This window comes from Mycena indigotica (genome assembly GCF_014461135.1).
Source record: "Mycena indigotica strain 171206Taipei chromosome Unknown Mind.scaff0018, whole genome shotgun sequence".
In the NCBI taxonomy this organism is placed as follows: Eukaryota; Fungi; Basidiomycota; class Agaricomycetes; order Agaricales; family Mycenaceae; genus Mycena; species Mycena indigotica.
Genome location: NW_023503017.1, coordinates 431358 through 449249, shown reverse-complemented (window position 1 = coordinate 449249; position 17892 = coordinate 431358). Strand labels below are relative to the sequence as shown.

General features: G+C 45.7%; 2 protein-coding genes across 2 annotated transcripts; one reads left to right on the top strand and one right to left on the bottom strand.

The window, feature by feature from the left end:
* Positions 1-9714: 9714 nt before the first annotated feature.
* On the top strand, positions 9715-10997 carry MIND_01407400 (NmrA domain-containing protein; the record flags this gene model as incomplete). Its single annotated transcript, XM_037370473.1, has 5 exons — positions 9715-10008; positions 10065-10151; positions 10208-10360; positions 10410-10601; positions 10656-10997. 5 exons carry the CDS (start codon positions 9715-9717, stop codon positions 10995-10997), a joined length of 1068 nt encoding a protein of 355 aa, XP_037213065.1.
* A 4492-nt stretch (positions 10998-15489) lies between these two features.
* MIND_01407300 (Family S53 protease-like protein) lies at positions 15490-17543 on the bottom strand (the record flags this gene model as incomplete). Its single annotated transcript, XM_037370472.1, has 7 exons — positions 15490-15494; positions 15541-15594; positions 15647-16260; positions 16309-16480; positions 16530-16665; positions 16725-17243; positions 17295-17543. 7 exons carry the CDS (start codon positions 17541-17543, stop codon positions 15490-15492), a joined length of 1749 nt encoding a protein of 582 aa, XP_037213064.1.
* Between the last annotated feature and the right edge of the window lie 349 nt (positions 17544-17892).

Below are 17892 nucleotides of genomic sequence, written 5' to 3'. Positions count from 1 at the left end.
CTGCTCTCTCAGCAGAGAGTTTTGTTTGCTTTTCCATTCTTCCAGCCTTGGTGAAATATTGAATTATCTTCAATTTCACATTTTGACATATTTTCCCAGATGTCAGCATCCAACAAACTCTTGTGGCTTGCCAATCCAGATTCTACTGGTCTTATGCCTGGAGAATTACTTGTCAAGGCACTTGACTTTTTGCAGACTCCTCCTTTTCTACAGGGTGGTGAATATTTTCACCAAGCCGAAGTTGTTCGCGGAATTGCCCAGAATTTCAAAGATCATATCGCCTTGAAGAAACAAGCCGCTCGTAAGGCTCGCGGAAGACGTTCCGGTTATCGTATGGTAATATTTTCGAATAATTCCCCCAAAATTGCTGAAAACCAATTTCGTAGTCTTGTGGACCTAAGCCTCCACCATTCTCACATCTCATAGCTAGACCCCTTCCTGATGGATCTATTGGTCCCAATTCTTTTGTGGCTGTTGAGTTTGAGACTCCAGCTGGTAGTTCTTCTGCAGTTCGTGTGGGTTCGCAATCTCGTGCTTCGAATACAGCATATTCGCAGGGTGAGGTGTGACAGTTCAACTTGGTCACACTTTCTGATGGAGTCAGTTTTGAATCAACCACACCTAGTCCCACCACCAGCACATCTCACTCTACCCGTTTTGACTTTTCCTCCACCAGCTAGACCTCAACCTCCTCCTCCAGTTCCATATATGGCTCCTTTGCAAATTCCAACTTTTTCTCCTCTGAATGTTCAAAGAGCTCCTCCTCCACCTCTACTTCCTGGTTTCCATGCTATTTATAATGCTTCTTGGGCTAGATCAGCCAATATTGGCAATGTTTCCCCTGTTCAAGGTCCTGTCGAACGTCGCACTGGAGATTTGATTTACGATATTCGTGTTGCTGAGGCTGCCCAGTTCAGAGCCAAGGCCAATGCTCGTCGTGCCCAACCCAACTCTCTCTGGGTCACCAGTTCCTTGGATTTGTGGGACAGTATTTGCTCTAATTTTGATCATCCTAGACCAGGTCCCAACCCTACTCAGTCCATTGAGCATTACCCAGGATTCTCCCTGTAATTTAACCGTCGATCGAATATTTATATAACCTGTATTTTTGCATATTAAATTATTTTGAGGATTGGTTAAGTCCAAATTTGGAAAATCTTGAGTTCGACTCCAGCTGAATCCATTGTCGCTCTCTCGGTTTTCGGTCACGTTTTGAACGTCTAAGTCCTCCTTCCTCTTCAGGATCATCAGGGTCATCCTCCAATAATTCAGGGATTTCTTCTTCATCAGAAAACTCTTCTTCCACTTGAGTATCTCCAGTGTTGTTTTCTGTTCTGATATTGATCCCATCAAACTGATAGTCAGGTCCCTGATACTCCAGATCCTCTTCATCTTCAGCTTCTAACTGGTCCAGAGTTGCCTTAGAGATATCCACTAACTCCTCTATAGGTCTAGGCAAGGTCAGTTTCCTCCTCTGTTCATATGGCACCACTCTGAATTTCCCAATCTTCTTCTGCCATACTACACCATTCATGTCTGCCACAATGTAGGCACCTCCCTGTGTCCTTCTGACAATGATCATAGGTCCCCACCATCTTTCCCTATTTCTGGCACTTGGAGAATCTTCATCAACAGTGTTTCTGACTAAGACAATATCAGCCGGCCCAAAATGGAAATCTTTGATGACATGTTGATATTTCTTGGAATATTCTGCTGCTGACTTGATCCTTTCCTTCAGCATTCTATCCTTCATTTCTTCCACATGTGTGACATGCTTGGCCAATGCTTTTGCCCTGAGTCCAACTAAATCATCTGTAGAAATAATGGCATCTGGATATTCTGCTAGCCAGGTTGCTTCTGCTAAATCCAGAGGTAATGTTGGGTGCGCTCCAGTAACTGCAAAATAAGGGGAACACCCCATGCCTCTTCTGGCTGTGATTCTATCTGCCCAGAGAACTTGACGGAAGAACCAATACCATTTCTTCAGATCTCCTCCAGTAGCTTTGAATAATGACTGTCTCAAGTCCCAGTGCCCTCTTTCCACAATTCCATTAGCTTGAGAGTTGTAGGGCGCAATTTTGATGCCTTTGATGCCATACTTGGCCTCCAACCATTTGACTGCAGCAACAAAAGGAGAGCCATTATCTGTGATTAGCCATGCAGGGCATCCCCATCTGCATATGATGTCTTCAAGTAAGAATAGCCCAATTGACTTAGCATTTTGCTCCCTGATTGGTCTTCCCTCAATATATCTTGACAAAGCACATCTAGCATCCACCACATAGTTGAACCCATATGACTTCTCAGCCATATACATCACATCTGCATGGACCTTCTGAAATATTCCTGGTACTTTTGCAACCACAGGCGGAGCTCTCATCAAGCTCTGCTTCCTAATCTGGCAAAAGTGACAAGTCTTGACATACCACCTCACATCTCCATCCATGTCAGGCCACCAAAATCTCAACTCTAGCAAGGCCTTAGTTGCAAAGCCTCCCCTATGTCCTAGGGCATCATGAGCAGCTCTCATCATATACATCCTGTGCTCTTTCTCCACTACCAATTTGTGCATGGAGTCTTTTCCAATTCTGTACAATTTGCCATTCTTGCCTAAGAAGAATTTTGTTGCAAACTTGATAAACCGGTTGTACTTCTGGTCATCTTCCATATCATCTGGCCGCTCCAAAGGGTTCTTCAGCCATTCTCCCACGGTTGATAATTTGTCATCCTGTTGCTGAACTCCCTTATGTCTGTGTTCTTCATCATACGGCTCTCTCTCAGCCTCATCAATCTTCAGTGCTTCATCTGGTAGCAATAGATCTTCAGAGGTGTCATACTGCAAATAGACAGGCATTTCTAGTCCTTCAGCGTCATAAGCTGTTTTGACCATTTGGTATACAGCCTTATTTTCTTGTTGAGCTGACTCCAACTCCTGCTGAAAGTCCTGAATAATGTTTGCCAGACCTGTCCAATCTTGCATATAGCCTCCTCTGGTGTCAATGTCGGTCTTGAAGTCTTCAAATTCCAATGGCTGTTCTGCAAAATAATCCCATTCTTCATGCATTTCTGGTGGAACTGTTGGCTCCAAGCCATCTTCATCATCTGGCCACACTTCATCTCCTGGTTGAGGTTCTCTCCTAGATAGTCCATCAGGTGGGAAAGTTGCTCCCTTCACATGCTTGAGCTTGAACTTGAACATCAAGATCTGTTCAATCCATCTGTTGATTGTTGCATTTGGACCCATTCCTGGATTGTTCAGCATGCCCTGAATATACTTTGCATCTGTCTCAATGACCAATCTCCTGCACCCTAACAACCAATATCTCATGGCATCCAGAGCTCTTTTGAGACCATATAGCTCCCTTTTTGGCTGTGAGAATTCTGCTTCCCTCTTGTTCAGTGGTATTGATGCAAACTTGGCATAGTAGCGCTTCTTTGGGTCATCTGGATCACATTGGTAAATCTGAATGCCAACTGCCATCCAAGAGGTGTCAACAGCCATGACAATGTCTGAGTCCCATTCATAGTTGAGAGGTTTGAGACTTGGAGCATTTATCAGAGCTTGCTTCAACCTGTCCATAGCTTTCTCCTGTGCTTCACCCCATTCAAATTCTACATCTTGCCTGGTGAGTTTCTGGATTGGTCTTGCAATCAAAGCATAGTCCTTGATGAACATCCTCAAAACTCCCACGGTTCCTACGAATTGCCTAACAGCAGAGACATCCTTCAAAGGTCCCCATCTGGCAATAACTCCAACTCTATCAGCATCTGCAGTTCTTCCTTCAAAAGAGCAGAGGTGCCCCACAACATGGAACTTTTCAGCACATAACACTGATTTTGCCCCATTGAAAGTCCCTCCACAATATTTCATCCTCTGTAAGATCCTATTCAAATTTTGAAAGTGCTCCCAGATAAATCTGCGAATGCCAGGATTTTCTGGGATTGTTTCAGGTGTTCCATCTGGTAGCAAATATCTTGATCCAGGTCCCCTTAGTGGTACATCATCAATATATGGTTGAGTGACATGTGGAATCTCATCCTCTAGAATATAAGTCACATCATCATGAAAAATAGGAACACTATTGGTCCACCCCATTGGGAGTTTGACAAGTCTCATAGCTCCAAAAGGTGTCTGGAAAGTAGTGAAATCCCTTGAACTTTCTGCAATGTCCCTGGCATCATAGCCAGAATAGAGGTCTAAACATCCACCACAAGCTCTCCCTGCAAAGTGATTGGCTAGTTCTTCAGTTGCTGGTGGAATTCCTGAATGAGCAATAGTAACAGCATTCAGAGGTTCCAGAGCATGAACCAGTCTAATACTTTTCCCATCTTTCTTGATAACTCCAAAGAACTTGCTCCTATATGATGCATTTGATGGCTCATAGACTCCTGCATCAATTTTCTTCTTGATCACCTTGCAAAATTCCTCCAACTGTCCCCTTGGAATTGGAATGGTCTTTTCCACCCAAGTCTCATGTTCAATCACTGGAAATTCCACTGGTGGAAAGAAGTCATGTCTGAAGTCTCCCCTCTCATTTTCTGTCCAGGCGAAAGCATATTCTTGATTGCTGACTAATTCGTGCAATGCTTTCATTTCTTCAGGTTGCAAGAAGTCCGAATGCCGTTTATGCAGATCTTCCATTCGCTCCCGAGTATATCGCTTCCTATCCCGGTACTCCGGGTTTGGATTTAAAGGTGGCATTTCGGCTAACGGATCACCCGTAATCTTCCTTCGAATTCGGTACCGGTCCGGCAATTCAGTATACACCGGTCGAACCTTCAACCCCACAGGCTTATACTTCTTCCCCGCAAAGACAGACTTCGGTTCCTGATCTTGATCCCCGATCAATTCATTCGCTTCTGACGTCTTCGGGTCTTCTGGCGGATCAATGAAGTCAATGCTCTGACAGCATACACATCTCTCTCCCCTGTCCCTATGCTCTAACTTGTTATCCTTGGGGTCCACCAAAACATTTGCCAGAACTGTATGCGGTACTCCAGTTGAATTGTCGATTTTGCCTTGCATAAATTCTTCAAATATTTTTGTGGCATTTTCGTCATTTCCGAATCCAGCCAACTTATTTTTCGATGCCAATAAATACGACTCCACAATTTTCCTGGTTGTCATTTGCCCTCCAACAGGTTGGTACAGTTCTTCTATGCGAGGATTTCCTTTTTCATCAAATCCTATAAGGACCGCAGCTTCTTCTCCTTGTCCCATTTGGCCCAATTCATCGAAGACGTGTGAAAATCCTGTTCTTCCTCTAGATTTTGGAGAGGAACCCTAGTCCTGTTGCTATTTGAACCATTACCCTGTTTGGAAGATCCTGGTTTGACCCGATCCTGAGTTGGAACAGCCCAATGTCGACCAGTGTTTGGATCAATAACAGTCAAAATTTGGTTATCGCCTTCATGATCAGTTCGACTCTTAGTCAGCACATCGAAGGGTCGTCCCAATAGAACTTTGTAGGCAGGTCCGCGGATCACATGAACTTGAAGGAATAGAGTCAACTCTCCCCATCTAAACTTTACATTCTTCGCCATTCCCACAGACTTCTCCAGCTGTCCATTTGCACTCTGCATAAATATGTTAATAGAAGGGTCCCACATAAGTCCACAAGCCTGCGCTGTTTCCAGCGACATAGATACAATCTGCGATCCAGAGTCCAAAACACACTCCACAGGTCCAACTGAATTAATATGAGGGAAGGTAACCCTCAGAGGTACTGAATCTTGAGCCACATAAATTTGTTTGGGTCTTTCATCTTCATCAAGATTTTCCAGATACTGCAGATAAGGGTCTTGTGCCACCATAGATCCAGCAGGAATACCATCAAGATCAGTATTCACCACAAATACCCCAGCCACACTTGGCAATTGACTGACTTCCACAGCATCCACATCTAACTTGAAGGGTTCAGGTTCAGACACCAGTTGAGCAGCATTTGATGCCAATGAAACTGTTGGCACTTCTTGAATAGTGTCCACTGGCTGCCTGACTCTGGTCAACCTAAGTCTTTCCTGTTCCCTAAGATCCCTGCTGAGCCCAAATAAATCTCCTAGTCTGATAGTGACTTCTGTATCGTTGATGCGCTCCAGTATTTCATCTGTCAGACCTTCCCTCTGAATGGGTGCCCTTAATTTAAATGCTCTCCCATCTTCCTCTTTGTCTTGCCTTGGAGTTGCCTTATTGGGTAGTGGCTGAGTTCGAGCCCCACTCTTCCCAATTTTGACAAACTTGTATGGCAATTCCTTCAGCACTTCTTCTACCACTTCCTTCTCTTTAGAAACTTCTCTCCTCTCTTTCTCCTTGTTTTTGGCATTTTCTGTTGAATTTTTATCGGATGGTTCTCTCTCAGGCGGCTTATTCCTAGACTTGGCCTCCTTCATCGAGATATTTAAAAATCCGACCCAGACGAATTAGCTCCATTGCGACCCCGAGTTTGAACATATTGCTCAGGTAATTCATCTTGATAGTTGATAAAATTCAATACTGCCCTCCCAATTGCCTCAACATCATTATTCCCATTCTGAACAGGCCTAGCATTGTGAATTGAAGAAACCTGAGAATTAGCAGCAAGATAAGAAGGGTGAACATTGGATGGATGATAACCACTATTTGGTGCTGGTTTCATCTTGTCAGAGAGTTGACTGAGTTTGACATGGATAGTTCTGACTTCATCCCTGAGGAGGTCAAATTCATCATCAGTCACTGCTGGTCCCTCCATATACATATGTTGCTCCATGGTGTTCTTCTTCTGCCAGTACTCTTCCACTCTATTTGATGCAGGCATTGGTCCTCTTGGTATTGCACTTCCATCTGCCATCTTCTGTCTTCCATCTTCCACTACAATCCATCCTTTGGCAAGGTGACTATGCTTGACTGGGCAGTCCCTGGCAAAATGATCTGGCTGTTCACAATAGTAACATCCCCCTCCATTGTTGTTGTTGTTTCTTTGATTTCCCCAACCATTTCCACCATAATTCCCGCGGTTAGGTTGACGTTCTTGTTGCCCATAGGAGTTCTGAGCTGATTGCCTATGTTCATAATCATCCCTAGGTGGTGGTGCATTTCTTTGGTTCTGGAAAGTCTTGACCAACTCATCAATAGAAGCCTGTGTCTGCTTCTGTCCTACAACCACAGCATCTCTAAGACCAGACACTTGTCCTTCAAGGTCATCCAACCTCACATCTCTTTCTTCAAGTTTGACCCTTGGAAATCTTTCAGACCTTTTGATCTCTGGAGCCTCTGTATTGAAGGAAGTATCACTTCCACCAGAGCGTGAGAACTTTTCTGCCATTTCAATTAGGTCCTTTAATTTGATTGGGTCCTCCCTCCTATCATTTGGCTGAGCAGCACCAGCAGCAGGTGGTGCAGCAGGTTGTGCAGCAGTATCTTCCTTCAAGAGGTTCCTAGTGTTCATAGCCAATCTAAGTGACTGTGCAAAACCTCTCTCCAATGTTGCCAGATACTTGGTGCAAGCTTCCTTGTTCAAGATGATTGCTGGTGGCTTAGACAATTTGATCACCATAGCCTTGAACTTCATGCCAAACCTAGCCAGTCTTCCTTCTTCAGTATACCTAATACCCCTATACTCTGCACACAACTCCTCTAACTCCTCCAGAGAACCTATATCTTCTTCATCTGCCTCTGGGTATACTTTCATAACTGCCTTTCTGAAGTCTTCATAGGTTTTGTTGACATCATTATACTCTGGCAGTTCCCTCCACACTGTTCTCTTCTTGGCTCCTAAGTATCCTGTCAATAACTTCTTCTTCTCAGCATTATCTGTAATGCTAGCCAAATCAAAGATTTGTTCCACATGATCTATAAAGTCCAACAGATCTTCCTTGTTGTCTGATGTGAACTTAGGAGCACTGGTCTCCCAAGCTCTTGGAATTTTGAAAGGTGAAACTTGTGGATTAGCTGGTGGATTGGCCATATTATTCTGGTTCTGAGATTTCTTTGGAGTAGAAGTTTGAAAGAACTCTGGTGTAACTGGACGTAAACGGAAAGACCAGTCGAAAAGATATGAATCGTCCGAATGATAGTCAAGCTCTTGTTGTTCAAGCTCTTCTTCAGACAATAAAGGTTGATCGGATACGGAAAGGGATGGTGATCTTGAATATGAAGGTTCAAAATCCTCTAAGATCGGTAATAGACTCGACAGTTTGATAGATCAAGTCACGTTTGGGTGCCTTCCTAATTTGGCAGGTAGGCGTGGGAATAGACACAAAAGTTGTTTAATCTGAATGAACCCCCTCGCGGTGGGCTCCAGATGAAACGCTTGGAAAGGTGAACACACACAGACACTAAAAGAGAAACACAAAACCACACAAAACCCAACTCCAACACAAACACAGACAACAAACACACACAACACAACACACAACCTATTCGGGACCTAAACCACCTATGCCGAGCTTCGGATCAGTCGGATCAATCGGATCACGTCGGAGTTTGATTTGGGGTAGTTTGGTTTTTCACAAGCGCGCAAGTTCGGGGCTCCTACTAAAGTATATAGCAGTTGCAATTCAGACAACAATTTCGGGTCGATTATGTAATTGGGCGCAATGCAGGCGATTAGGTAATCTTGAACTTTGAGGCACGGGATCGAACACGGTCACAAGACTTGAAGCGGAACGGAGGGGACGACGGCGGAACAATACAACGGCGGAGACGGACTTAACGGACCAGACGGCGATAACGGAGACGATCGTAGACAGCGGCGATAACGGAGACAACGTAACGGAACCAAAACACAACCCCGCGAGGGCCCGGGGCAAGCCAAACTTCACTACTGTACTAGTACAATGCATGCCCAATTTATATTACAAGGTGCCCAGCATTGGTCAGCGTCCAAACCATCGGGGGTGGCCCCGACAATCGGGCACCTCCTTAATTTGTCTCCTTGATCCTCCTTGGTACGCTCCCCGAGACGCGACCCCGTGATCGGCCCCCGCGTTCGGCCAGCGCAGCCTCTTCTCCATTTTACCCCAGAATGGAGCCCCTTGACGCGTCTCCTTGACGCGCCAACGCTCCATTCCTACCTCCTTGACACACTGCTCTCCATTTCAGGGGCTTAATGCTCCCCTTGAAGCACCCAATTCGTCCCAAGGGGACCTCCTTGAAGCGCTGAGTTGAGGCGGAAGCACCGCCGGCCCGGCCCCTTGATCGGCCTCCGTGATCGGCCTACGCCGCAGCGCCGTCGCTCGGTCACGTGTCCACCGACGCGCGCTCTTGTCGCGCTCGTTCCCGCCATCTGACGCGCGTCATACGCGTCCTTATCGCTCCACACGGGTGCTACACACCCACCCTTCCATCCTCGCTGTCTTGCGCGTTAACGGCACTGCCCAATCGCTGGCAGTTCCAGCGCCTCCATCAGTCAGCGGCGAACACGTTCGCCCCGGCCTAGGCTTCCCCGCGCTCCACCGGTCGTTCTCGCGCCGGTCCGCACCGCATCTCCGGGTCACGCGCCGCTAACGCGGTGTCGTGCTTCCAAAAGATGCCCCTCGTGGGCATCTTGGCCGATTCCAAGGGCGCGCGAATCACGCGCTCTTCAGACCCTCTCTGCGCGTTCTGCCCGGGGATGCCCGCCGAGCTCAGTCAGAGTGCTCCCATGAGCCAATATTAGGGCAGAGCGTATAAAGTAAGTCCCCATTCTCGTTCAATGCAGCATATTTACAAACAACAGTAAAGCATATCTAACCACAATGTCCACCGCAAGTAAACAACTCATCCTCGTCATTGGCGCGACAGGCGCACAGGGCCAGGCCGTCATCCACGCTCTTCTCTCGCCTTCGGAGTCGGGCACCCCTTCTCCCTACGCGGTCCGCGCCTTAACTCGTGATCCGACAAGTAAACAAGCCCTCGCACTGTCGGCGCGGGGCGTCGAATGCGTTACTGGGTCTTTCCAGGACATTGCATCGGTCGCGCGGGCAATGGATGGCATCTACGGCGTATATGTCAACACCGATGGCTTCACCGTTGGAGAAATAGAGGAAATAGTGAGTTTATATATGATAATTGGAGACTGGAGCCACTTACTAGTATGCCTTGGTAGTATGCGGGCATTCGGATTTTCGAGACAGCCAAACGTGTCCCAACCCTGCGGCACTACGTCTATAGTGGGCTTATCTACGCGCTGAAAGTCAGTAGCCTACATCGGCTCGTTTCATTGCTTACCTGTGGTCACATTATAATTAGGCTATGGATTTTGACCCGGACTACAAAGTCGATCATCTTGACGGCAAAGGGCGGGTTTCGGAGTATCTGCGCTCCCAGCCGTCCGTTGTGTCCGATACGGCGCTGTCTTGGAGTATAATCAACACTGGCCCCTACATGGAGCTGCTCTACGCGGTGGGTTATCGCTTACTACTCGAAAATCCGAACGCTAAAAGTTACCGAGGGACTATTTGACCCCATAAAAGTGCGACCGGACGGAACCGTGGTCTTCGCATCCCCTGTTGGCGACGGTGCGGTACCGATGATCGCGCTCAAAGACCTCGGATGGTGGGCCCGCTACATCTTCGACCATCGCGCAGACACATCCGCGAAAGAGCTTGGTGTCACTTCTGAGCTCGTCACCTGGGACCACCTTGTCGAGGCGCGTGTCGATTCTACATCGAGTCCGCGCCACTGACACGAGCTGCAGACATTCACGAAGGTCACGGGCAAGCCCGCTGTCTACCTCCGCCAAACGCTCGACGAGTACTGGGCCAACTTCGACGACAGAATCAACAGCCCGTTAGCCATGGCCAGCTCGGGTCCAGGCACCACTGCGAAGGCCAACTTCTCGGGTTTCTGGCGCGTGCTGCGGGACAATGTGTGGAAGAAAGACGTCGAGTGGGTGAAGAGCGTGCATCCAGAAACATACTCGCTCGAGCGGTGGATGCGGGAGAATGGATACGCAGGCAGGGCGACGCCCGTGATGAAGAACAGTCAGGAGGGGAAACGCGGGTGGGGACTGAATGAGGATGTCGTCGACACGCTGTAGCATTGATTTTATTCTTTCCCGCTGAAAAAAAATTAATTTTGTTCGCAACTTCTAGGAAGAGACAATTAATTAGGGCTAGGACTTGCTAGACTTAACTTGAGTGCATGACTGCCGAGTTTTAGGAATAATTCTGCATAACAGATTAATCCCGAGCTCACTTCAGAATGACGCGTAGAATTTATCCAAGGCAGATTAATCTTGCAGTTGAGACAATACTGTGAGATTGTATCCAATTCGAATGGCCCCCGGGGCCGTTGATGTCCGAAAAGATTTGTATGATCTTCCCCCACTTGGTAATTTACCGCGCCAAAAGCCCGGGAATCCTACAAACTAAAATCTTACAGTAAATATCATTCGAAATTTAGAATGTGGTTATTTATCTAAACAATATAGGAGTATGGGGGACATAAGTACTGTAAAAAAAAAAAATAGAGATAACTTGGGTAAAATACAACTAAACATATGGTCACACCGGGGGTTTCAGCTGAAAAATAGGATTTATATATAGGAAATAATTGTCACAAACAACACCAAATCAGAGGATGTCAGTTGGCTAGTGAAGGCAAGCAAGAAGCACCGTGAAAAGATATCGTAAACGTGATGGAATTCGAAGACTGGGGTACAAGACGAAATCTACTCTACTTATATACGCTACTACCATGTGTTTACCATGCCTAATACGAGAGGCAATACTGTAGCGTTTTATTCAGTTCGTATGTCACGTGTCACAGTAGCTATAAAATTCGAAATTTTTTCGTATGTCACACAATTTTGCTCAAAATCCTCTCCCAAAAAGGCAATTTATGACATTTCCGGGCCGCCTCCGGCGCCAAGAGTTTCCTAATTAGGAAATAATTCGAATTGATATTTTCGTATTGAATGTCACACCACTTTTGGCATTCGAATTGAATAAAATACAACAGTAACATCATACTTTATAGGGCCTGGTTTTTATTGGGGTGTTTCGAAACCGGTTTTAAAACACCCCTGTTTTATTTGTTTATAAACACTCTCTCCCAGGATGCCCTGTTTTTAATGTTTGTATTAGTCAGCACCAAAAGGGAGATGGGACCCAAGAACAATACTTTTGACAATGTTTATGGCCAAATCAGAACCAATTGTCCTGATTTGGTTTAAATGTTAAAAACTTCAACATGTAAGACAAGCAGCAGGTGCTATCTGCTGCTGTTGATACAATCAAATAACTATCAGAACTATCAAACTTTGACACTTGATGAAAATAACCTTTGGATAGTATGTTGTAGGCTATAAAGCAGATATTTGGGCAAAAACCTAACTTAAAATGGCAAATTTGGTTCATTTCGGCGATCTTGGCCAAGCTGTTTATAAACTTAAAAACGGTTTAAAAACAGGGGTCTGAGGAGGTTTTTTATAAAACAGGTTTGATAACCTAGAGACTTTTAAAAAACCAGGCCCTAATACTTTAGCCATGCCTTTATGTGCTGTTTGCCTCATGTCCAACTCCATGCTGTCAATCAACATCAGCATCAACATCTGATAATCCAATCACCATCTTATCGTCCATCTTATCTCCTCCTTGTCTTCTCTTATCAGCCAGGGCCAAAATAAAGGTTTAAAAGGTGAAGAAAAAGGTTTCTTGAACCCAGGGTTTGACAATAATGGTCCAAAATGTTGGCCTTTTTTGCCACTTTGATTGATGTGCAATAAAAGCTGCAAAAATTGTATCTGATTTACAAGAAATCAAGTTCTATATCATGGTATTAAATATCACATACATAATGACTACCCCATTCCAAACCATATTTTTGTAAACAATAAGTGCACATTATTCAAGCTCAAATATTTCTCAAAGAAATAGTGTCACATTATTATTACCCCAATTTGTCATATATAAGGGTGATTTGTCATATATAATGGCAATTTGTCACTTATTTCTGATATATTAGGCACACTTTGGTGCTGGCCCAGATTTTTTGATATGTATGGTCTTATATCTTGTAACATATTTGGTGCATTTATTTGTTGCAAATCATTGCAACAAGATTGTCAGCTGATATTAGCTCTGAGTTCAGTCCAATCTGATGACTTAATATATGTGCTAATTCTTTACAAATCAAGTTTATTTTTCTGGAGTTTTATTTATTATTGTTCTAAGTTGTGAAAATATACATTTTTTGTCCACTATTTATTGTGAATTAATCCTACTTCAGGGCCTATTTTTTGGCAGAAACCCTTGTGTGATTAGTAGTCAGTGCTATTCATAAGAGACCGGTCACATGACTCACATCAGCCCATCTTGAGAAAGACCATGTCATGGTTGTTAGTACTATCATTCTGTGGCAAAAGTCAACTAAGTATCCTTTGCAGCAAAACAACCCACCTCTGTATCTGCCGCAACAATCCATTGTTCATCCATCACCACCATCCCGTATAACTTTATATTGACTACAACATGTTTGTCAAATGCAACTTACAACTTGTCTGAGTACAACTTTCCAACATGAGACGGTCTCTGGGCCTGTACACCCATCATCGGCTGATCGGACGTCCGGCACGTTCGGCATGTCCGTTTTAGGTAGTCATTGACATATTCTGTCTCCGCCTGTCATGTCGCGGTCCCATTGTCCCTCGGCTAGTGAGAATAATGCACGGGCCTCACGCCCCCATTGAACTTTGTACCTGCTTCAAGTTGCCACCATCCACAACACCACGCGCCATCCCGCCTCATATGCCCACCGGAAATGCCTGGCAAACCCAAGGACCGGACTCTACCACCAAATGGCATCCCACGCCTCGATGCCAGCGATCTCAAAACCCAGATTTATTACAACAAGCTTATTGTTTCCGCTGCCACCGCCGCTGTCATTTCGGAATACTATACAACCGTGATTTATGATGTTGTTTACGACCACACTGCGGATCCCTCAGCCGGCATTGAGTCTAGGGCTCCAACCATTTCCGTGTACAAATGTTTGTACACGGTAATAACCGTTTTTATTTTCATTTAGTTTACCATAGTATGTAAATAGTAAATAAATGAAAACAAATGGTTTAAATGGTTATCCTCTAATAACAATAGCTGACAGGCTCATAACCATGTTACTACTAGGAATATGTCTGGTTACCACATGCATACTAGTGTAGAACATACATCCTACATGAATATGGATAGTTGCGGCATTCATAGGCCTCCTCTTCCAGGAGTCCATCACATGATCCAGCATCAAATAAGTCAAAGGCAATGAATCTTGACCTACATGCCCATTTAGAACAGTATTACAAGTGAGAAAATGACATCCTTCACTTAAATAAACCTTATAAACTCAAGTACGTACCATAAAATTGTTAATTATTCTATGTGATTATATTAGCATTTTTAACTGTTTTTAAATGGTAATAAACATTTACTAAATGTTTTCTTACCATTTCCGTTTAGTTTACCTGGAGATGTAAACGAAAACTAAATAGTTGGAGCCCTAATTGAGTCTGAAGAGCTGCTCTTGTCTCTTGGGGTCCACCATGATGACTTGACAAGAGACACCCTTTCTCCCAAAAAAGGGACGGCTTCTGCCGCCGTCACCCGAGAAATCTCAAAAACGAAAGGATTCACACTCTGTAGTTTAGATTAGATATGTATATACAATCTATTTGCCTCAAATATCTGACTGTGTCATTATCTGATACGTCTGAGGACAACAATGAGCCCTCGGGCACTCGGTCAACGTCTGAGAAGTGTCAAATAGCCGATGACATGCCGGACCTGCCGTGACATGATGGGTGTACAAGCCAAATTACCACATGAGACAACTTTTGTAAGAGTATGTACAACTTTAGGGGGATACCACTTTCTTGGAACCATGTACAACTTTTCCAGAAACAACTTTTTATTGGGCCAAAGACAACTACAACTTCTAATATACAGCAATAAAGTTGTACTAGGAAAAGTTGTTCAACTGGCTAGTTGTACCCCAAAAAAGTTGCACTCAAGAAAAGTTGCATTTTGGAAAGTCATATGCAATGACAGGTTGTCTTTGCCCAAGTTGGACTTGTCATAGCCAGACTCAAGTTGCCTTACCTATGAAAAAGTTACACCTGAATTAGAGCTAAAGATGTCTTATTAGAAGTTGTAGTTGTCTTTGGCCAAATGAAAAGTTGTTTCTGGAAAAGTTGTACATAGTTCCAAGAAAAAGTTGTCTCATGTTGGAAACTTGTACTCAGACAAGTTGTATATGTTATCGGTAATGTTGTAAGTATTTGACAAACATGTAGGTGTAGTCAATATAAAGTTGTACCATATTTTTATTTCTATTTTACCCAAGTTGTCTCTAATCTTTTTTTACAATATATCTTCCATATGTCTCCCATACTCCCATAAACATCTTCCTCACTAGTAGATTCATACTCAATCCTGCCTATAATATATATACAAGGACCCATATAGTCACCAACATTTTTAGACAGAATACCAGCTACTAGTATGCTGTATAGCCTACCTTAGTTATAACTGTTCCTAGCCTACAATTATTAATTTGTTTGGGCTGATATCACTGTTGATTTGTACTCTGGGCTAATGCGGCAGACAATAAGCTGTTGTACTGGGGCGTCCCCAGACCAGCTGAATTGAAAGTCAGTGCACGGAAGGATGAAAGATTTAGTGCACCACCCACTAAGTGCATCCCAGCCGGCAATCGCGTCAAACGCTGGTGTCGTTTCAGGGTCACAGAAAAACCCCGAGTTGTGGCCTGTTGTGACATCCCCAAATGTCTTCTGATTGGCATATAACCACGGATTGAGAAAGCCCAGTACGGGTTTGCCTTTCGCAAGGAGCTGGTCGTTCAGGAGCGCAATCATTCCCGCAAAAGCCGGTGTGGAAGCACTCGTTCCGCCGCTTGTATCGGGCTCGCCCGCGACAACAACTTGATAGTTCCATGCTTGCAGCGCCACGTCCGGGTAGCCTCGCCCGCTCCGGTTGAAGGTCCCGCCAAAGTCGGCCGGCACGGTATCGAGGAATGCAGCTACCTGCGCCGTCTGATATGACGGAGCAGAGAAGTAATTGGAAAACCCCCCACCAGTGAAATTAATCGCCTTCTCGTTCGGCGGGAGACCGATCGTGCCGCCGACGGTTGTGACGAAGGGGCAGGACGCAGGAAAAGTGGCTTCGAATGTGTTGTTGGCACAGGCAGCGCGACCGACGTGGTTACCGCGAACCCCAGCATCACCTGAACCGAAAATGACCGACATGCCACGAGCGCCCAGCGCCATATAACCATTGCAAATACGACTGTGGAGATATGTAAGACATAAAACTAGCCACAAGTTTGGCACATACGTAGCCAAACTTCTCCCGAAATCGGTTTCGCTTTGAGCATATGAAGTCGACATGACGGTAGGAAGCTTGTTGTCAGGCACACCCTCCAGGAAGGTGATAGTGTCGACTAAAGCTGTGTCGTTGAAGATACCGCCGACAGAAAGGAAGATTGTTGGTATTCCGGTCGCGATACCTGACAACTTGAATGAGATGACTGTACAGGACATAGTGTTTCCGCCCACCAATAGTATACTCGACGTCCATATCCGCCTCTCCCCTCGCAAAATCAGGGCCTTGTGGATTGGTACCACCCGCCGTAGTCTGAAGAGTGAACGTGGTGTTTGAGGGAATGTCGGGGCGCACCAACGCAAGGAATTGCTGTACATCGAGTCAATACTGCTACAACTCTCGTCACCAGTCTAAATTTTAAAACTCACCGCAACATCGGCATCCTGGGCCCATTGGTCTTCATATCCTGGGACCAAAATACTGTTTCCTTGCTGTGTTGCTGGCGCAATGGGAATGCCATACAAATCTTGCAAGCATTTGGGCGTAATGACACCAGTCGGAATGGAAGCGTCGCAGCTGGGATCAACAGCCTGAGCCCCCCTCTTGATAACCCGTGATTGACTCTGCTTGTTCACCGGAACAAACGATGGCAGACGTTGTTTCGGCTTAGGAACCGCGAACTGGGTCGTTGGGTGAATAACTTCGACGTGGCCGACTAGTTCCGCGGGCAGCGAAACGCTCAGGGTACGGATAATAGGCGCGGGCAGGTCTGGATGTGTGAAGGAGTGGAAGTTGGCGGCAAAGAGGGAATTGGCTTGTGCGATGGGGAGTGTAATCGATGCCCAGTCGCCGTTGGGCGATATGTTTGAAGTAGTAAGACCGTGGGTAGAGAGGAATGATTCGAATGCCGCAAGGGACTGTGATGACGGCTGGGCGTAGGACTTGACCTGATGCTCAAGATAAGAAACCAGTCAAGACGAAGGGGAAAGGCCACGCACTTCATCAGCCGACAACCACTTTCTGAAATTCTCGTCGTTTGGTGTCGATATACTCAAGAGTTTCGCCTGCAGGCCCTCAATGTTGTTTGGCGCCAGGCCGAAGCGGAGGGTAACGTCTACGGCGGAGGGCGCTGGGCCGAGAGAACGAAAGCCTTGCGGTACGGCTGAACGCTGTTCGAGCAAGACCTGGTGGAAAGCTGTGGCCAGTGGGAGGAGGAGCGAGCAGAAGGTAAGAACGCGCAGTGCCATGGAAGGACAGGGAAGAGATGAATACTAGTATAGTCGCCTCACATGGGAACTGGGCTTATAGAGTGCCGTGAAAAGGGTTGCAAGGTGGTCGGGGTGGATCAGCGTTATTCGCGAGGTTGGCGACGACTTGATTGCCGAGGAGGAGATGACCTCATCTCAGGACGACTGGGCCGAAACTTACCCCGGACAACTTGAAGTCCTGGAAATCTTTCGATTAGAAACGGGCAGGATTCGAAGAGCGACGACGACTGTCTTCAGGACCCCGAATCCGCCGACGCCTTGCACAGTGGTAGTGAGTGGATGAGAAAGAACACATGAGTAATCAGTGACATATGGTGTCACATGCACA